The sequence below is a fragment of the Staurois parvus genome, unplaced genomic scaffold, assembly GCF_062004578.1.
Source record: "Staurois parvus isolate SC_StPar_1 unplaced genomic scaffold, SC_StPar_1.0 ptg000048l, whole genome shotgun sequence".
Lineage (NCBI taxonomy): Eukaryota > Metazoa > Chordata > Amphibia > Anura > Ranidae > Staurois > Staurois parvus.
Window position 1 is genome coordinate 14956255 of NW_028317844.1, and position 22693 is coordinate 14978947.

General features: G+C 40.8%; 1 protein-coding gene across 6 annotated transcripts in view; it reads left to right on the forward strand.

Annotated features, from left to right (window-relative positions):
* Positions 1 to 22693, forward strand: part of USP45 (ubiquitin specific peptidase 45) — a 214479-nt gene that overhangs the window by 146608 nt on the left and 45178 nt on the right. For all 6 annotated transcript variants that reach the window (XM_089665202.1, XM_089665204.1, XM_089665199.1 and 3 more), the window contains one exon: positions 1704 to 1791. In XM_089665202.1, the coding sequence (XP_089521328.1) occupies positions 1704 to 1791 (88 nt within the window). The remainder of the gene's footprint in view (positions 1 to 1703; positions 1792 to 22693) is intronic.

A 22693-nucleotide genomic window follows, 5' to 3' on the forward strand; every position in this document is an offset into this window, starting at 1 on the left:
CAAGAAATAATTATTTACAGAATGCTGTAATAGTGCTGTCAAATGGCCTTATGATTCATGTAAAGTGTATATCTTCGTACAGGACATAGGAATTGATTCATAGAACATAAGTTATATGCTGCTACCTTCAGGTGAGACTGGCAGAAGCTTTGCTGGATTGTCCCCATATAACTCAGCCTTTTTATGTTTTTTGCTAGTGTATTTAAGTGATGGACACTTTCTCCTTTTGGAGAAGAATTTCCTGCTATCCTTTTATCACAATGAATTATCTCCATGATGTCACTTGTTTTCCTTTTGAAGCTTCCTAAATTTTACCTCCATGATCTGCCAGCTGACATGACATTTCACCCTTTTATCCTCTTAAGGGTTGGGGGTCAAGTATAACATCTATTGTTATGCACTTTGGAAACTGCCCCCCTTCTTTCTTCATTATTAATGGAAAGTTTCCCCTTACGGTTCCTTCATCGTTCTTGGGGCTCCTTGTACCCCTTCCCAGAAACAAGTTCCTTCTTCCTTACCTGACCCCATGCTTCCATTAAAAGTGGGTTCTGGGGCAGCACATAGTATGCAAGCCTCCTTTGAGTAGAGTCATAGCCTAAATTCTGTTCACGTTTCTCCCAAACTATTGGTTGCTAGGTGTCTGTTCAGTTTCTGCTATTGCTCCTGGAGATAGATGTTTCTATTGTTTATTTTGGGCCTGTTGGCCTTCTTGTTTTTTTCCTGTGGGCCTGTTCTGGCTGGTAAGCCATATTGCTGCCCACCTTTTGATTACCGATTGGAGCCATTCCTGATTGGGGACATCTTGTGCTGTATGATAAAAATAAGAGGAATTTTGACTAACCTATGAATTTCATATCTTGGAATAGAGTGCAGGACACAGGTCCATTTCCTCTCTTCTTTGTAATCTCTTTTTTTGCTTGTGATCTTGTGGAGTCTGACAGAGTGGGTGACTCAGCAAAGCTTTTGCCAGTGTCCAGTCACCTGAAGGTAGCGGCATATAGCCCATGGTTTAGGAATCAATTACTGTAATCTGTACTGTAATCAAAGATATGAAATTTACAGGTGCATCAAAATTACTTTTTTTTTTCAAAATAATAATTCCACTTTAACCTATATATTTGCTAAAAGTAAATACTTACCTAACTGGCGCATAAACATCGAACACAAGTAATTTCACTTCCTACGTTAAGGTCTCACAGTGAAGAGATCTCAATATCAAAACAAATGATTTGGCCTCAAAGTGCTTAAACTATCTGGAGAGAACCATTGATCCTAGCCCCAGGTGTATGATTCCTCCACTGCTCCCCACCCCTTCTAGGAGGACAGGTGCTTATTTTAAGTTTGGAGAGAAGTGTGGTCTCTGTGTACAGTACACTCTGGCTTACCATCCCAGTTCTTGCATCGGTACAAAGAATTGGATTTTTTGACAAGTGCAAAGCGTGTGCCTGTTATGATGGGTGGGCATGGCAGCAGAGCAAATAAGTCTTATGGGGAGATCTTAGCAATGTCTAGATATATAAGTACTGAATGGTTTACTCTACTGTTATCATAAAATTAGAATACCATTTTTTTGGTGGGTTGATTTTTTAATGCTTCAAAGAGACAAGTAATTATGCTATATTTTTCAGATATACTGAAACCATATTAGTACTTGCTGTAAACGATTTACAGTTTTCAATATGAGTAATTTATTTAATTTACAGGGCTCCAAGGTTTAAAACCTTTCAGCAGCAAGACAGCCAAGAGCTTCTTCACTATTTACTAGATGCCCTACGCATAGAAGAAACTAAGGTAATTTTTCTTATCTTTTCCTTGGAACTTTGTTAACTTTAAAACTGTCTAACTTTCAAGCATTGTTAATAGTTTAGTAACCTCAAATCTCAGGTAAATGTAAATAATTTATTTGAAGGTTACTGTTGGCATCTTTGTGATATTTACCCTGCAAGGGGCTTTGCCATACAGTTACAATAAAAAAAAATAAACTTGAATTTGTATGAAAGTTGGAACAGGTACATTTTTAAGTGTAGCTTAAAAGTTTTTTGGATAGCATAGGGAAGGGTTGACACCCCTGTAATGTTTGTTTTGCTGTCTATGCCCTGTTCAGAAGATTTCATCTCACTTCCTGTCCTTGTGACAATTGGATTTTGAAAAATTTGGGTTGTTGTGAAAAGAAGGATTGGTGATAAACCTTCAGTGGAGACACCTTGTTCCCATGATAACTCTTAAAGGAGTAAATTTCCCTTCCTAGGGGTAGATTTGCTCTCACTTCTTGTTACACCCATCTTTCATAACTCAAATGTTCGTAACTCAGGCACTACCTGTATATTATTGCTTGCTTAGGTACTTGTATTGTGCTTGGATTGCTGCAGTGCCATGACTGTAAAAAAGATATATATATATTAGTGGTATTTTACTGTGTGCTGTGGTTAACTGAACTGTGTGCAGTATAAAATCATGTTTTTTTGCTTATCTCCAATTAAAGGAAAGGGTTTGTTAATGCCATTCATGTTAGTTGATCATTCAATACAGAAAGTGCAAGGACAAACAAAAAAATGTAGCATTATGTAGTACTTGTTTACACTACGATATTGCATTGCAGCATTTTGGGGGGGAAAAGGAACCATAAATGACATCTCGTTCAAAAAATGCTAGTTGCCTGGCTGTCATGCTGACCTGTTGCTTCAAAGTACCGAAACCAGATGCTCATCATAACAGCAAGGCAACTAGCATTTTCAGAAGCAGGTCAACGGAGTCGGCCCCTGTATTAGTTTTAGGAAGCATACAGTACAATTAGAGTTTGCCCACACTTTGGTGTTGCAGTTTACCCATTGCTGTATGAAAACCAAGCAATTTTGACATTATGCAGGGGCTGTTATGGGATGAAAAGCATGCATACTATAGAGGCACCATGCATTTGAAATATATGTATAGCGTTATGCATGTGAAAATGTAATAGTTGAGAACTCTTTGAGTGTAAAATCTGAAGTTCTTTCCCATGTCTGGCAGTTGCCGCTGCTAATACAAGTAAATGGCTGTGTGCCACTGTACATGTGTAAACATTGATCGTTACTGCATTAGCATTTACTCGCACTTGCACATACAACATATTTCCACAAATGCACACCTGAGGCTCCTTGGGCATGGTATAGCACTGATGAGTTTACATTAGAGGAGATTTCTGCTAATAAACATCCATGTGCATGAGGGATATCTATGTATATACACTATATTGCCAAAAGTATTGAGATGCCTGTTTTTACACACACATGAACTTTAATGGAATCACAGTCTTAGTCCGTAGGGTTCAATATTGAGTTGGCCCACCCTTTGCAACCATAACAGCTTCAACTCTTCTGGGAAGGCTGTCCACAAGGTTTAGGAGTGTGTCTATGGCAGTGTTTCTCAACTCCAGTCCTCATGGACCCCCAACAGGTCATGTTTTCAGGATTTCCATTATTTTGCACAGGTGATTTGATCAGTTTCACTGCCTTAGTAATTACCACAGCTGTTTCATCTGAGGGAAATCCTGAAAACATGACCTGTTCGGGATCCATGAGGACTGGAGTTGAGAAACACTGGTCTATGGGAATGTTTGACCATTCTTCCAGAAGTGCATCTGTGAGGTCAGGCACTAATGTCGGACAAGAAGGCCTGGCTCGCAGTCTCCGCTCTAATTCATCCCAAAGGTATTCTATCGGGTTGAGATGCAGGCCAGTCAAGTTCCTCCAAACTCACTCAGCCTTGTCTTTATGGACCTTGCTTTGTGCACTGGTGCGCAGTCATGTTGGAACTGGAAGGGGCCATCCCCAAACTGTTTCCGCAAAGTTGGGAGCATAAAATTGTCCAAAATGTCTTGGTATGCTGACGCCTTAAGAGTTCCCTTTACTGGAACTAAGGGGTCAAGCCCAAGCCCTGTAAAACAACCTCACACCACAATCCACTAAATGTTACACTTGGCACAGTGCAGTCAGGAAAATACCGTTCTCCTGGCAACCACCAAAGCAAGACATGTCCATCAAATTGCCAGACAGAGAAGAGTTATAAGTCACTCCAGAGAAAACGTCTCCACTGCTCTATAGTGGCAGCTTGCTTTACACCACTGCATCTGACGCTTTGCATTGCTCTTGGTGATGTAAGGCTTGGATGCAGCTGCTCAGCCATGTAAACCCATTCCATGAAGTTCTCTACACACTGTTGTACTAATCTGAAGGCCACGCAAAGTTTGGAGGTCTTTAACTATTGACTCCGCAGACAGTTGGAAATTTCTGAGCACTGTGGGCTTCGGCATGTGCTGGCCCCACTCTGTCATTTTACGTGGCCTACCACTTTGTGGCTGAGTTGCTGTTGTTCCCAATTGCTTCCAGTTTGTCATAATTCCACTAACAGTTGACCGTGGAATATTTAGTAACAAGGAAATTTCACAGATGGACTTATTGCACAGGTGGCAACCTATCACAGTACCACGCTTGAATTCACTGAGCTCCTGAGAGTGACCCTAGGTGCTTGATTTTATACACCTGTGGCCATGGAGGTGAACACCTGAATCCAATGATTTGGAGGAGTGTCCCAATACTTTTGGCAATATAGGTGTCCGTTTATGACATAGAATAGCTGCGATTCAGAGGATTGCAGCTATTCTCTGGTCATTCACAGTTTATGACACTCAGGAGATCAGCGGAGAACATGTTCCGCCCTTCACTGGAGATCTGTGTTCTCCCTCCAGATTCTCCAGCCCAGAGCTGGAGAATCGGAGGGACCGCAAACTAAGCAGCGATAATTTACCTCTGTTACAGTAAACTGATCTTTTACTGTAATCTCACGAGATTATAGTAAAACCAGCCGTTTTCCACCTTTGTAGGACCGTTCTCCAGCGTTTGTAGACCGTTCTCCATTCGTTCGGAGAACTGCTTCATAAAAGGCATTCACAGGAGAACTGCGTTCTCCGAGAATGCCGGAGAACTGAGCAGCGATTATTTATCGCTGGTTCATAAACGGACACCATAGTGTATATTCAGATATAATTTTAATAGAGTGAAAACCAAAACAGTTTTCACTAATACCCTGAAAGTAACTATTGAGTTCAACCCTGCCACCAAAAATATAAAATGTTTAATTTAGATGTAGGTAGTAGAGATTACTGCTTACATGGCTGCAGTATGGGGTTGTATTTCACAGAGATCTTTGTTTGCATGTCCATGCTTTGACTTTGTTTCATTAACAGACAGTGCTAATAGCTGTATAGATTGAGTACACAAAGGTCACCTCCATGGTTTGTGAACTTGAGGAGAAGAATGGCTGGTGACCCCATTTATGCTTCCAGTGATCTTGATGTCTGTCAGAAAACTACATGCTAAACTTCTGCACTCACCCGTGCATTAGTCGTTTGAAAAAAGGGCTTTGTGCCTGCATTCGAGACATTGCCAATAACGGTCAGATAAAGGTTGGATTCCACCCTCTGCCACAATTACAGGGCCTGTTCTGCAATAATGGTACATTAGTATGAGCATCCTTTTTATCACCCCGAGGCAGCTCAGCATGGGAGCAGCACTATTAAAAGCTATGCTGTTTTTTTTCTATCCCCTTTTTCATGGCAGTAGACGGTGTGACAAAATTAGGATGTCAGGTCTGGGGGTCTGTCAAGGCCCTTGAGCACTGACAGTTGTGTCAGACGTATCCAACCATACCTAGCTGTGTCTGTATTGTCTTCCATGGGAAATCCACAGCTGTGAACCATGCAATTGTAGTGTGTCACAACCATGTGTCTCTTGATGTAAAAAAGCCCACAGCAATATGTCTGCCACCAGAATCCTTTTTAAAGACACTTACTTACCCTGTTGTGTAGTTTTTAATTATTATTTACTTACATTTAGAGACTGTTGAGCATCACGGCTGACAATTCCAGTTTGGCTGATACTGTATAAGATAACGTTTTATATCATTTTAAACCTGACAGCGAAAGAGGAGTATTTCTGTGCTGAGAACTTACTGTATGTTTTCTTACATACATTAATAGAATAGCCTCATTTTCTGCAGCTAGAAATGTTCTTGCATATTTGATAAATGAATTACAGTAAACTATAGGTGTTGCACTGTTAAAGATGTTAGATCAATACACAACTATAATACAATAATCATAATCAAGTGTCTAAGTGAAGTAATTCATAACAATAATGAAAAATATAAATAAAATAAATTAATAATATTCAATTGTGACATAAATATTGCAATAAAGTGCAAAAATAAAGTAATTCTTGACAATACTGATGAATGATAATTCAATTGTGACATAAATAAAAAAATATATCTAATGCAGTCCAACAACCAAAAGGCGTAAATAAAAAGTAATGCTCAGTCCATGCATCAAATAACAGCATGAAGTGACTTGTGCTTTCAGTGCTCACTGTCGTGCATGCCACCAGGAGAACTATAAGCCTCTTACCAGAAGCAAAGACCTTAAAATCAGGTTCTAACAGCGCTTTATGAGAAAACCCAATCCTGAGTGGATGGGTCAGCAATCACAGAGCCAGTGCCAGTCATCAATTTGTAATGATAAGTCTGGATCCCACTCACAGCTCCGCCAGCAAGCGCTGGCCAAAATTGTATGAACAACTCAATCACCAGAACCACCTGAGGAACCCAAAATCCTGTGCTGGAGAGCCTGCCAGTAACAGCAGTGTTGTCACCCTGCCATGTATTTGTGTCTTCATTTGACTGTTGGGCTGCTCATAAGGTCTTTCAGATAGGCAGCCTAATGGCTAAATGAAAGAGCTTGCATGGCCTTGGCTTAGCGTTGTCAGTCTGCAACAGAAAGTTTTATATTATAGTTGTGTATTGATTTAACGTCTTTAACTGCGCAACACATATAGTTTACTATAATTTGTTTATATAGTTTGGTGCATACACATAGTGAGTGCAGCTGTTGGTCATTTTTATTTTATTTCACTTTATTCACACATCGTTTGATGAATTCTTTTTATACACATAGCGCAGGATAGTTGTATATATTTAAGAAATGCAAATATCACACCATAGTAGGAGGAAAAAAACATTATTTTATATTGGTCCCTTTGGTTTATTATGTCAGTTTGATTTAAATATTGTAGCATTGAGATATATTAGCACTTGTAGGTGCTTGACCATACACCATGCAAACTCAGCAAATTATGTTACTGTTTCTGTGTTACGTATAATGTATTTTGGAATAAAATTCAGTCATTCCAAAGCTATAACCTAGAAAATGTATTGCAATAAAAACTTGGTTTGTGCTTTCTATGACCTATTGATGTAGACAGCCAAACAACCCTACCCCCAAATCCTGGACTACATCTCACAGAAGAGCCCTTTCTCTACACATCATATGTGCAGGCTTTTTCAGATCATGACAGCAGCTTTGTTTTGCATACATGTGGAGAGTGGCAGAGATAGCTGGACATTTTTTAGTCTAGAAGGTGGGAACTCAGGCAGGGTGTCAACACTGCTTGATAGTTTAGTGCAGCAGAGGCAGTGTTGTCATTATCAGGCAGCTTCTATGTTTGTCTAGGCAGGTTCCCTTTAAGTTCTGGCCAAGCCAGAAGCATTGTTAGTGTTGCTTTATGAACACTTCACAGCAATTAGAGTGTTAGGGTGCACTCAAACTAGCACTTTTAAGAGGTCCCAGGAGCAGTTTAGCCCCTTAGGCCAGTTCATTTGTATAGTGTGGGTGCTCCAAACAGTGCCCAGGACTGGTTTTGAACTGCTCCCGTGACCACTTGGAACAGATGGTCCAGGGTGTGGTTCACTTGTGATCCGGTATGGTTTTCTGCAGTCTAAATGTAAACTGTGCTGGAGCACAGTTCTGTCCATAGAGGGCTGTGTAGTACAACAGGGATCACTGGTCTGGTTAGCAAGGAAGTGTACCCAGGAACACTTGTAAGTGTTCCCAGACACTTTTCCTTACAAACCAGTGTGAGTGCTAACCAGTGGGGGAGTGGGAGAATCGAACTTGGTCATGGTTCACTTAAACCAGGCCGAGTGTGAGTACACCTTTAACGATTAAAGTGGCCGATTACTTTGCCCATGCAGGGCAGAGTAACAGGTTCACTTAAATTCTCCCTTTTCTCTTCCCTTGCTGCTCCATTCAGCCATTAAAAAAATTAGGCAGAACTACACTGTCTTTTTTTTTTATAATGCACAAAACAATGGCAACCGTTCCAACCTACAACCAGCCTCAGCAGTAAGGTGCACATGGAAGGGCAATGCACATCACAAACAAAAAAGTATTTCCATTGATATATGTTCTCCTACTATGGAGGCTCTAGAATTTTACGGTTAGGTCCATAGTATACAGAGGACCCTTGATGCGGGACTGTGGCTTACACATGTATTTGAAAATGTGTGCAAACAAAATCCTCTGTTTTTAATGAAAACTGTTAGACAGGGCCAAACTGGTTGTTTTGCAGGCTGGCTGGTAAGTGTGGCTGGGAAATCCTTTTTTTTTTGTTTGTTTGTTTGTGATGTGCATTGCCCTTCCATGTGCACCTTACTGCTGAGGCTGGTTGTAGGTTGGGACAGTTGCCATTGTTTTGTGCAGTTGGCTAATTGGATGCAGGGATGCACTGGATACCTTTGCTGTCATTTTGGTATAGCTGGGCATCACATGTGTCCCTGTACCTTTAAGGAGGGATGGGCTCCTCCAGGCACACCTGCCCTTAACCTATCCATTTATACATGTGCTCCCACTACGGAGGCTCTGGAAATTTCAAGAGTTAGGTTCACAGTATACAGAGGTCCCTTGACACAGGACCTTGGCTTATGCATGTATTTGCAAATGTGTGCAATCAAAACCCTCTGTTTTTAATGCAAACTGTTAGACAGGGCCAACTTCATTGTTTTGCAGGCTGGCTGGTAAGCGTGGTTGGGAAAACCTTTTTTTTTTTTTTTTTTTTTTTTGTGATTTTCTATTTTTTTTTTAATAATGACAGCATTTTTATGACAGAAGAGTTTGTGTGCCTTTTCTCTCATAAATGTTTCTCTTGGCCTGTCAGCATTTTTTTATTTTAACTGTACACTCTGCCACATATGCTCATCTCATTATACAATCATGGCAAAATTCTGATACAAAGTAACCTCCATGCACATGCATGGAAGTTACAGTGGGTATAAAAAAGAATCATTCCCCCCTCCCCTTTTTAAAATAATCACACTTTGTTGCTTTGCAGCCTGAAATGAAGACAGACACATTTTTTGTTTTGTCCAGCTGTATTTACTCAGTGTAGCGTATAACATCCAAGTGAAAGATATACACCAACATGTCAGAAAAAAAAAATCACTGAGTTGGAAAAAGGATCACCCCCTCCTAAAAATGACTTGTAAACTCAATCAGGTGTAACTAATCACCTTCTCAATGGCACACAAAGCCATTTGACTTTCAACTATAATCAGCTGTGTTCATTTTGATTAGCTCAGCATGAAAATTGCTTTCCCGAAGCATTTCAGTCCCTGGTTGTGCAACTGAAGCAAACAATCAACTATGGGTGGCAAGGCACTGTCAAAAGATCTCTGGGATAATGTGGACAGGCATAAGTCAGGAAATGGATACAAAAAATTTTTTAAAGGCTTTATCAATGCCTAGAAGCAATGAAGTCTATTAAGAAGTGGAAGGTATTTGGTACAACACAGACCGTCCCTGGATCAAACTGGATAACAAAGCCAGAAGGAAACTGATCAAAGAGGCTTACAGGAATTGCAGGAATTTATGACAAAGAGTGGTCATTGTGTGTATATGACAACAATATCACAAATTCTCCACAAATGTGGCTTGTATTGGGAGGGTTGCAAGAAAAAAGCCACTCCCTGAGAAAGGCCACATGTAGCTAAGACTGAGCTCTGCCAAAACGCACCCTGAAGATTCTGAAGCCACATGGAAAAAGGTGTTTTGGTCAAATGAGACTAAATTTGAATTATTTGGCCTCAAAACTAAACGATATATCTAGCACAAATCCAATACAGCTTACCATCCAAATAACTCCATTCCTACAGTAAAGCATGGTGGTGGTAATATCCTGTTATGGGGGGTGTTTCTCTGCAGCAGGGACTGGAGCACTTGTCAAGATAGAAAGGAACCTGGATGGGGCAAAATACCATCAAATTCTTGAGGAAAATCTGCTGCCCTCTGCAAGAAAGTTGTCAATGGGAATAAGGTTTACCTTCCAACATGACAGTGACTCAAAGCACACAGTAAAAATGACCAGAGTGGTTGAAGGAGAAAAAGATGAATGTCCTTACCTGGCCTAGTCAAAGCCCATTGAAAATCTGTGGAATGAATTGAAAACTGCAATTCACAAACGGTCATCATCAAATTTAACTGAACTTGAGCAGTTCTTCAAAGAAGAGTGGGCAAATATTGCAAAGTCTAGATGTGCAAAGTTAGTGGAGACATATCCTAACCGACTAAAGACTGTAATTAAAGCAAAAAGTGGTTCAACAAAATACTGACACATGGGGGTTTTCCTTTTTTCGACACAGTGATTCTGTTTTTTAATTTTTTTCTGACGTGTATGTGGTATATCTTTCACTTGGATGTTACAAATTCAGCTGGATAAAACAAAAACTGTGCCTGTCTTCATTTCAGGCTGCAAAGCAATGAAATGTGACTATTTTAAAGGGGGGTGATTCTTTTCTATACCCACTGTACATCACCGCAGCCAGCCAGTCAAGAGTATGAAAGGCTCTGAACCCAGATGAAGATAGGGGTGACAGGAAGACTTCAGCCTCCTATAACATCACTAGAGAATGGTGCTTTTTACAAGGTAAGTGTGCCATAAAGTGTGTTGAGCATACTGGCACATTATAGCCAAAGCTCATAGGTACGCTATATTTTGTAGGAATCTTAGTTCTGCTGTAAGTGCAACAGTTGATACTTTAACGTATAAAGGTGCATGTGAGTTCTCTGATGTGATAGCACTGGTGGCCCATGATTAACCCAGCACTCTCACATAGGATCAAGGAGAGAATTCTCACACAAGTCAGTTTGGATCTTACACTAAGTAGTCCTTTGTTCTAAGCATCTGAACAAAGCTGGGGAATATTTACATTACGTGACTCCCCCAGCATCTATATTTGCTCAAAATATAGACCGGTTCTGCTTCCTGCTTGGTAGTGCTACACAATTTTTTTACTTCAATATACCTCTGTTTTAGCCTGGTTATATTTTCAAACTTTACTATTCTGATTCCTAAGATATATATTCCAGCCTTTAAACATACATTAAACGTAAAAATGTACTGAACATATTGCAATTGGTTTGGACCATCAGCATGTCTGCACTGCCTTTTGTACATTGCGTAAAAGCACCCTATTAATTTTAATGGGTTCCCAACACACAACAATGCAATGAAAATCTGGGATGTACCATTTTTTTCTGATGCAGCACACCACAACAGACTGTAATGTGTTACTGTGCATTGCAGTGCACCGTAACACAGCTGTGTTGAATGTACATTGGATGAGTGCATTGGGGTGGCACGTGCATTGCAATAATGTTTGGTAAAGGACACATTTTATTGCGCATTACTGTAACATATAGGAGTAAAGCCAGGCGGACTTCAGCAAACAAAATCAGTGGTGTTAATGTCACTGTACTGACCAGCTTCACACTATTTCTGTGTTTTCTGTGCTTTCATCCCTATGGAAGAAAAATATAGGAAAGTATCTAAGAAACCCTGAAAAGTGCAAGCAATGGTTCTAGTTTGAATATCTCTTTCCAAAGCTTGCATTTGAGAGATGAAGCAAAGGAAGAGAGAGATAAAAGGTGCATTCTACTTATATTTAACTAGTTTGCCTCTTTGGACATGTATGGTTTGTCCAAAGAGTGAACTCTTTAAAACAAGCACACAGCTGCAGTAGTAATTATATTTTTTATTGACAGGCTCTGGGCTGTTAGGTATCTGAGTGGTTGTGGAGTCACCCTATCACTTTTACCTGACTGGCTGCCCCCCTCCTGCTGCCTCCCAGGAGCTTGGGACCACAACAACATCAGAGTGATGACCGGGCGGAGATCAGGGAACTTCCATTCCTCAATCTCCTCTGCAGTATTGAGAACCAGAAGCGCTCGGCTCTGAGCATTTCTGGTTTAGAGCTGTTGAAATCCAATCAATCACAATCCTGTGCTTGGTCAGCTAGAGCAGAGGGCAGTGAAGACTTTAGCAGTCTAATGGACCACTGATGTCTCAATGAAAAGGACCTGTCACCTGCCCAATGCTATTACACAGGGGTGTGTTAACCCCCTTGTGATAGCAATAAAGTTAAATTAAAAATAAAGTAAAAAAACCTCTAAACTAATGAACTGTAAAGCCATTTATATCATCACCTATTGATCAGTTATAGGTACCCTAGTTTTTGGCATTTAATGGGCGCACGCGGTTTCAGGGTCTGACAACTTGGTATCTGTTTACTCTTTACACTACTTCATCTTTTATTTTGTAAATTAAATTAGAGAATATATGGGGGTTGACTTAGTAAAATTGAAGAGTGCAAACTCTGATTCAGCTCTGCATAGAAACCAAACAGCTTCCATTTCCTCTTTTTTCAAAGCTTAATTGAACAAACTGAATTTAGAAGCTGATTGGCTACCATGCACAGGTGCACCAGATTTTGCACTCCCCAGTTTTAGTAAACCTGCGTCAGTGTGTGTGTGCAATTTGATTGTTCTTTTCTTGAAAATCTAGATTTAATAAACCGTTATGGAAATGTAGTGCACCAAAAAATTGCAACCTGTGGATCTCTGCTTTTAGAATATAGACAACGAAGGTGTTTTAAGTGATTCTCGAGCCACAAATGCAGATTTTAACATGCATGAAACAATCTAAAAATTGCTGTAGAGGTGATTTGGCTAAACATATTGTATTTTTTTAATTTACAAAAAATGTTTAATTTCACTTTAAAGAGAAAAAGATTAAAAGCATAGTCCATGGACTCCAGCATCTAGTGAAAAACGTGTTGATATCTCCCCACTTATCATGGATGATATTTATCTATCTTTGGGCAGTAAAAGCAGTTCACATAATAAAACTCAGTATACAGCATCGATCAGCCATTATGCTGCTCAGTTCTGCAGGTTGCCTTGCTTGAAGTTCTTTGTTCACTGTTTCTATTAGTCCTTCAAATGACAAGCTTTGTTGCAAAACTACAATGTTAACAGGATCTGACACAACAGCTTTATTTAGAGGAAACTTTGGCATTTACTTGATCTTATTCAGAACATTTAAGGTCAATGTTGATGCCATTTAGAAAATATTCTAGTCCATGTGTGCATCATTTTCAGTAAAAAAAAATCTAAAATGAATACAATTTTCCATGTGTGAAATCACCTATTTATCTTATAATCAAATAAAATCTTTATTTTTTTTTTTTTATTTTGAAAACGATAGACCTAATTTTTTCCCATTTTTTTTATTTTGAAAAGTAACAACTCTTATTCAGTAGGTGTAATAGTGTTAGCCTGATTGCAATATAATAGTTGTAATTTTTTATGCTATATAAATCATATCAGCAGATAGATTAGCAAAGAAAATATAACTGAGCATTTATACTGTGTTTTTACTGTCCTGCCCTCCTCCTCATTACTCTTCAATCCCACTGTTTTTGTTTGACCTAAATAAATGGTTTAACTCACTAATACCACCGGAGGGGGTTAATTATAGTCCTAAATCCTTTTTTAGGTTATTCATTTCAGTGAATTGCCTGGCGATTGACTCCTTGTTAATTTTTTACTTCAAAGCCTGTGGATGAGGTTATCCTCTTATAGTGCATAGTTCCTTGCAAAACACCTAATGACAGCTATTTCCATAGGGAAGCTTTGTATGCTGGGAGGTTTTTTTAGTTGTAGCTGAAGTGTGTGTGGGTCGGAATATATAACCTATACCTAGCATTTGGAGGGGGAAATGTCAACAGGGGATTATCTATAGTGCAGCTGGAGCACTAGTTGGTTAAAAGAGTGCTTCACCCTTTCATTCAAGGCCAACCAATAACTTACTGAAGAGTAAAAATTATACAGCAAAATGCTCTACATTAAAGCCAACTAGTAAATATGTGCTCATTAGGAAATTACTTAGAACCCCCAACAATTATATCTTTTTTTTAATATATTTTTTTAATCGGAGGCTCTAGAAAATTAAATCGTGGGTGTTGCAATTTTTTTATGTCACACGGTATTTGTGCAGCGGTTTTATAAATGCAGATTTTTTGGGGAAAAAAATACACTTTAATGAATTTTAGCGCGCACACACACAATATAATACCCAATTTTTTGATAAAATATAAACGCTTTAAAATTGCACAAGCTTGTGGAATGGCAACAGACTACTGTACATTAAATTATCCATAGGAGCGCTGTAAATGTTTTTACAGATTACCACTTTGGATGTACACAGGAGATCTGATGATAGAATGTACAATGTCTCTTTATTTTTTTTGTCAACTTTATTGCTATCACAAGGGATAAAAAACAACTCTTGTGATAGCATAAGCAGTGACAGGTACTCTTTACTGAGAGCGCTGGGATCTATTAGATTCAAGATCTCTCCTCTGCCCTTAAAAGCATCAGATCAAACCAAGATCAGTTTGATTCTTTCCCAAGCCAGTAATGGCTTGTTTACACCTGGCGAAACCGAAAGTGATGAGATCACTTTTGGTTTCTTGGACCTTAGAGATGATCAGAGACGTTTTAGTCCTTGACTGTTTCTATGGTTAGCTGGAGGAACCATTGGCTGCAGTCCCAGGCTCCCCGATTGGATGAGAGACCCCAGAAAGGTGTTGGGAGGGGAAGACCCCCGTCTGCAGCCTGTAAAAGTGATCCAGCAGTTAATTAGAAGCTAGGATCGCATTTACAATAAAGAGCATCGCCCGCTGAAAAAAAAAAACATACCAGGATGATGCCTGTAGTTTCAGGCATCATCCTGGTATAACCACTTTAAACTAGCAACGCAGATGTACGTTAGCCTGTCTTAAATTAAGGAACTGGTTAATTTTCTCGATTTTGGTTTTTGGACTGTCAACAAACATTACCACAGTGGTATTCATTACTGCTAAATCAGGCAATAGTTTGGCTCAGGGCTTCTCAACCTGAGTTCCATGGAACCCCCAGGGTTCCTGCAGAGGTTGCCAGAGCTTCCTAGAGCAACAAGCAATTTCTGCCTTTCAAATAAGTTACCACTGACACCTTTGATCTTTTGAGCTATCTATAAGGAGATAATTCTTCCCAATGACCACAATTGTAAGGAGCATTCCTCCCACTGAATATCACAGTAATGGATCATGAGTTGTATATCTAGTCATTTTTATCAGGGGTTCCAGAGAGTTATTTCAAGGGTCCTTCTGTGTTAAAAAGGTTGAGAAAGACTGGTTTAGCAGAACATGTAGTATTTGGTCAAGTGAGCCATATCACTTGAACTGATCTCAAAAGTTAAATAATGTAAACTGGTAATGGAGCTGGGGTAAGGGGTATAAGAGGAAGAGAGGGACTTACCAACCAGATAGATAGAGCTTTGAGCTTCGGGTGGAAGGGGTTGAAAACAGATAAGTAATTCCACTGTACTTTGAAAGGAGCTTTAGCCCGCATTCACACTATGCGGTGCGGGACACTTTGTATGGCTCAAATCGCATCGCATCTGCACCAAAAAGGCGCAGGACCCTTTTCTAAATCTGCACCTGAATCCCATTGCATGCGTGTTCTCACCAATGCGATTGCAATGCAGTGCGGGAAAGGCACAGGATTCACAGTGTTTCCAGCACCGCATTGGTGTGAACCGGGTCTGAATATTTAAATAGGATAAGGACTAAGTAATATAGTTCATGAATTTTATAGATTCTCTGCCCTATCTTTATCCAACATATATGTGTCATGAATTGTTTTCTTATCACAAACAGATAAATGTATCTACTTGTCATGCTGTCTTGCTTTGCCATTGGTTTTCAGTAGAAGGATTCCTGAAAGGTTACCCTACTGAAGTTAGTTGGTGGTTGTATATTGTCTGTTCCTTGCAATCTGCCTGAGTTGGACCAGGGCTGTATCTAGCTTGTCTGATGTGGGGGTGCAGTGAAAAATGTCAGGGGTGCAGAGCATGCAAGGTCAACAGGGCAGTGTATAGAGGTCTGTAGGGCAGTGTACAGGGGGGCCAGCAGGGCAGAGAGATGGGGTCAGCAGTTTGTAGGGGAGAGTACAGAAGCCATTATTTGGTAGGGCAGTTTACAGCGGGTTATCGAGGCAGTGTACAGGGGGTCAGAAGGACAGAGGATGAGAGGTCAGCAGGAGAGTGTACAAGAGTCAGTAGGGCAGTATATAGGGGCTCAGTAGGGCACAGGATAAGGGTCAGCAGAACAGAGGATGGGAGGTAATCAGGGGAGTGTACAAGAGTCAGTAGAGCCAGTATACAGGGGTTCAGTAGGGCAGAAAATAGAGGAGATGACAGGTCATCAGGGCAAAGACAGGGCAGTAGGGCAGAAAACAGGGCAGAGAAAAGGGGTTCAGCATGGCAGAGGACAGTAATCATAAGGGCAGTGTACAGGGGTCAGCAGGACAGGGTACAGAAGGTTGGCAGGGTAGAGGACAGGGGTCAGAAGAGGACAGGGTCAGAACTGCAACATAGCAGCCAGCTATACACTATAGATTGAGGCTTTGTCTGAAGGGAATTTGATCTCAACTATGTGCTGTGTGGGGAGGAAGAGATCTATTGACTGCCCTGTGTGTGGTGCGGGCAGTGCCAGGACAAGGTCATCTAGCTCCCAGGGTGAAGATGACAAAGACATACTAGCCCCCCCCCCATGTGTGAGCATCCTGTCTCAACAAAAATCTCTCCCAAAAAAAAAAATCATTAATCAGCACACTCCTCCCAAGCATAAATTCTATCTACAAGCCAAAATTCTCCCCAAACAACAATGCAATTTCCCCTCCTCCCAGTATAAACCCCCCTCCCAGCACAGATATATGCCCCCCAAGCCCACCTCCAATGCCCCTAATTCCCCCCTCTTAGCACAAATCTCCCTCAATCAAGAAAATCACCCCACCATGCACACATCCACTTCCCCCTTGGATTTCCCATCTTAGCACAAATCTCCCCTAAATTCTTCTTCTTAGCATAAATCTCCCACATCCCTCCTCCCTACACAAATCCCTCCCTCCCCCCCACCCCAGTCCAGCATCTTACCCCAAATTCCCTCACCATCTCCTTGCACTAATCCCCCCTCATAGCATGAACCCCCTTCAAGCACAAATCCCCCCAATAATTCCCCCTCCTAGCATGAATCTCCCTTCTAATCCCCCCTCCTAACACAAAAAAACCCAATCTCCCCTTCTAGCATAAATCCCCCCAATCTCCCCTTCTAGCACAAATTCCCCCCCCCCCCCGCTAATTCCCCCTCCCTATGACAAATTCACATAAATTCCTCCTCCTAGCACTACCCCTCCACAATACTCTTCCCAGCACAGATCCTCTCCCATTCCAAATCCTCTCCCTTTCCAAACCCTCTGCCTCCTCCTCCCGTCTCCTGGGTCAAATCCCTCCACTCCTCTTCCCAGCAGGTCTACCCCCACCCCCATTACCCTTTCCAGCACAAATAGCTCCCTCTCATCCCAAGCACAAATTACTGTCCCGTCCCCCCCGTCCCCCCCCCCCACACACACACACACACCTCCCCCTTCATTATGTACAATTCATCTGTAAACTCCCCCACCCTCATCCTCCCAGCTTACAGTCTAGAGCAACCTTCCTCGATCTTCTCAGCACAGAGGCACCCTTGAAATAACTTTCTGGTCTCAGGGAACCCCTGCTACAAATGACTATATCTACAACTCATGATACATTAGTGTGATGGTTAGTGGGAAGAATTCTCCTTACACTTGTGGTCATTGGGAAGAATTACCCCTAAATATAGCTAAAAAGATCAATGGTGTCAGTGGGAACTTATATGAGAGGCAGAAATTGCTCATTGCTCAAAGAACCCCTATCGACCTCTGGAGGAACCCTAGTTGAGAAACCCTGGTCCAGAGGTTTGGGCTGTGCTGTGCTCTGCCCCCTCCTCCTGTCAGAACAGCGCTGCTCCATACAGCTGATGACAGGATTGCTCCGACCATCAGGCTCTACACAGTGTCATTACCTGCCCCTACCCACGTTTCCAGCTGCTGGGAGATGAGCAGTCCTTGGAGGAGATAGGGGCGGGAAATGAAACTGTGTACAGCCCGATGGTCAGAGCGATCCTGTGTCATCAGCTATATGGAGCAGCTCTGTTCTGACAGGAGAAGGGGGCCGAGCACAGCACTGCTCCTCCAGGCTCTTTCTTTTGTGTCGCTTTCTGGACTTAACTGCTCCAGGCCCCCTTTCCCTTGTCTTGGCTCTGAGTGTGAGGATGGAGCGGGGAAGCTCAGCAGTCTGGGGGGGCACAACTTAAGTCTGGAGGGGCGCAGCTGACCCAAGCACCCCCAAGCCATAAGTTGGACGCTCATTGTTCCCTTTTCAGTAAAGAGAAAAAATGTCAGTTGTTGAGAGAATACTGCAGCAGGTTCTAGCAGTGCATTGGGGATGTGCAGGTTTCTAGCCGCCTGTCATTCTCCATGATGCTTTTGCCTGTGTTTGGTCAGCCAATAGTTAAATATTTAATAGAAAAAATGGGATAAAGCTATTTCTACACTCATGCCACATTACCTGTCAGCTGAGTTATAGTGGTTGTAAATCCTTACATATACATAGTGAAATGACTGCCCTCAGGTGATATACAGAGATGTAACAAATCCTTCTACCTGTTCCTGCTTATCTGCAGTCTTCAGTAGCTTGTCTTAGCTTTCAGAGAACTGAAGTTACACTCTGCAGAGCTCAGTGATGGGAGTTGAGAGCTGATTGAAGGGAAGGAAAACACCCCCCTTCAACACTGCACACAGGAACAAAGCTGATGCTGTCAATCACAGGCTGTGTGCTAGAGGGCCCTCCCCTGTCACCTTTTTTTCCCCCTCTTGCTGTAGGGAAAACCTGTCGGAAGTGATGCATATAGCGGAGGAATAAGGCAGTAGAGAGAAATGACACTTAGTGCTCTAGATTGAGACAAGTACATACGGTAGAGGGTTATCCTTTGTTCATATTTGATGTCAGAGGTTTACAACCACTTTAGGAAGATTACAGCAGGTCTCAACACTGTAGTAATGAGTTGAAGGATAAGCAGATGTCACTCTTTTAGAGATGTTTGCAAACCAAAGGGCAAACCTAGGTGGAAAGAAGACTCTGCTTTAGATACAATTATTATAACAAATGTTTTTTTTTTAGAATATTGTATGTTTTTCCTTTTGTTGTCATATGATCTGGAAAATATTACACAGATATATTGGACAGATTGAGGGGCCTGTATTTCTCCTTTGGGTACATTTAGGTTAGAGAGCGAACAAACAGCCAAATTGGACTTTTCCAGCCAATCATTATTTTTGGATCCCAAATCAAATGACAGTAAGTGCTGTACTTGTGCAAAAATTACTTTAATTACTTAAAAATTGTTTCACAGTAAAGTAGATAAAAAAAACCACAGCTAGCAGAACTGATGAACAATCTAAAAGAAAAATAAAGCTGTTTATCAAAGAGTGGGAGATCTATTATCTCTCAAGTTTGTTTTATATTTTTGGGATCTGCACACCTGAGGGACAGTTTATGTGGGTTTATGTGTTCCTAAATGTATCTACTGTAACAGGTTAGTTGCTGTGGTCTCTGATGCTTGACCATTTGTAAGTATGGCTCATTTTTTCTTCTCAGTTAATTTAATATTACTGGGATAATGAGGCTGACGCAGAGATTGACAGTGAAATAAATAACTATTAACACATAGAGGCATTTCAAGCTCACATAAAACACTGGGCTGCATTGAGTGAAATCTTCAATGGGCCACATTATGTCCATTAAGAGTCACGCCTACTTCACTCCAGAAAAGGTTATAGTTCTTTGGTACTATCTCCACCTTTCATAACATGTTACACCTGTATTTAGGGTGTAACATGTTTCTAAGCACCTCAACCCTCACCCCCTGCGCCACATCTCCCTTTTGTGACTGCGGGCTGGGGTTCCTCCCCTGCAGCCACTGCCAATTTTAAAATTGCCTTGGCTGTGCTGGATCTGTGAATGAATGAACAAGTCCCATCTTCCATCGCGGCAGAAGAACTTGTAGTTCTCAATGGACAGCACACTCCTAGTCTCTTGGCACTTTCTGCAACTTAAACTTACTGAAAGTACATGCAAAGTTATGAAAAAGAGTGTTTAGGAGCCTGACATTGCACCAGGGATCCACTTATCATAGGTACAATAATTTTCAGGCTCCTATGTAAAAAAAAAAAAAATTCATAAATGCACATTTTTTACCTATAAAAACGTGCATTTATTTATTTTGTTCAAAAGAAAAACTTATCCATTAGCATTATAGTAGAAATTTCAATTTCACTTTTATTCCAGAGGAAAGGGGCCTTAAACATTTCCTGTCGTATTACAGTAAATGTCAAGTCAAAATAAAAAAAAACGACCTTTCTTTATGGGGAGGTACTAAAGAGGTTGAGTGCCTGTCTGATTTGAGAAGCACAGTCACGTGTGGGGATTTCAACAGAATTGTGGAGCAGATATCAAAGATAGTTTTATAGACTTTATTTGGTGTGGCACACTGAAGCCATATGCTTGATTTGGTGTAATACACTTTAGACACTATTTGATTTTTGTTTTGTTTTGTGTGTGTCTAAAGTTAATATTAAACCCAAAAACAAAAATGGAACATTTTGCAGCTTACCAATACTTAAAGGGAGTGACTGGATTAGTATGTTTCTTTATTTTCACCTGGTGATCTGGCCAGTAACACAATTCCTGTCTTACGATGTCTCCTCTATCTATAGAGTAACAATGGAGTCATCCCTGGACAGCAGCATTGTCTGGACAGGGTAGTGTTAAACCAGCCATAAATGGAGCAATTTTCTTTCCTGCAACTTTTGTGCAGGATTGTTTGATTCCCCCATCAACTCAGTTAGTATTGATGTGGGTATCCCTCCCGCGGACCCATTGTGTTCTCCCTGTGGCAGAAGCCGTCGCTGTCGGGAGAACACAGTAATTACTGCTAGCGGCTATTATAGCCACTAGCAATAATCACATGTAAAATCACACAGGCTGATCAATTTGGGTACATTCATCCTGCCCATACATGGTTTGAATCTCAGCCAGTCCCTGCTGAACCAGCCAAGATTCAAACCTTCTATGGCCGACCTTAGTTGAACAAGTAGATTTCGATGGACTTTATATACGCGACTAACAAATTAGAGCCTTACTCTAGCTAACGCTTTTTAAGCAGATACAGAAACATTTTTAAGTAAACCATTTTTTACTGTCTTTTTCTGTCTTCTTGTAACATCTGAACCTCTCTTTTCCCTTCTCATTTGTGTTTGTTTGGAATGAGCAGTAGTCATTAGTAGTGGTCACATGCATTTCACTATCAGCACTTCAAATCCAGTAGTCCCTAGTCCAACTCTGGAGTGTCGTAGCCACCCTTTAACAGAAAGTTGCATCACAGCAGCAAAAAAAAAAAAAAAAAAGGAATTTGGAGAATTTGGAGCTCGAGATTGATTTAGGAATATACACTTTTATAGATTTTTTTTTACTCTACCAGAGTTTAGTGTCACCTTTTAAATGGGTTGGCTGATTCCTCCAACTGATGTTTGGTGCATAGCTTGGTCTGTTAAATGAAGTTGCCAAAAAATAACAGCAGAAACAACAGGAAAAAAAACAATGTTACAAGATGGACTTAGAAAAAACATACTGCTGGGTTAATGCTAATATATATGTAATGTTTGATTTTGCCTTTAGTACATTTGGTGGATACTGTATGTATCTGTTTTATTATTGCTGGTTTAAAGTGGAACTTTACCCAGAACAATTTGATAAAAAAATAATGTTCTTTAGCAAGGAACATACATTCAACATTAATAAATACACCGCCAAAATGAGTGTGTGTTGTAAATTGCCTCCAGCATTGTTCCTGTTTCTTCTTCTGGAGGCTGCCATTTTACAGAGCCCCTGAGCAGCAGTAAATCTTTAGGCTGTCAGCAGATCGTCACAATGCCAAAAAATAGAGAGCAATTGGGCATGTGCGGAGCAGGGTGAGACATTGTATTACTAGATTTTAAACAGTATATGCAGTTTATTTATTTTGAATGTTTTACATAGCTATGTCTGCAGACGGGGCCAGCCTAAAGTGTTCTAGCAGGATTTAATTTTTTTTACTAAAGTTCCACTTTAATGTTATTGCTTTGTATCAATTTCGAGGCACCTGATGTCTCCATCTTATCCCCATTTCCCAAAAAATAAGTTTTTCCCAGGTGCAAATAGGGGGGACCTCCTAAAGGTATTACAGGGTAATAGGGGGTGAGACTGAGCCATTTCTGTTTATTTTATCCCGTACTCTTAAAGTGTTACTAAACCCAGGACCCTGCATTCACTATATTCAGTCTCCCACAGTACACAGAATATGGAAATGCAATTATTTTAGTAAATATAAACTGCAAAATACCTTTTTATCATCAGCAGTATATGGCAGTCTTGTGACTTCTATCACAGTCCAGCTGAGCACTGGTTAATCTTGTATGAGGAGTTTTCATTCTGCTCTGACTGTCCTATGAGGCTGCATAACCCCTGACCCTCTGTATGGACAGTGTTGA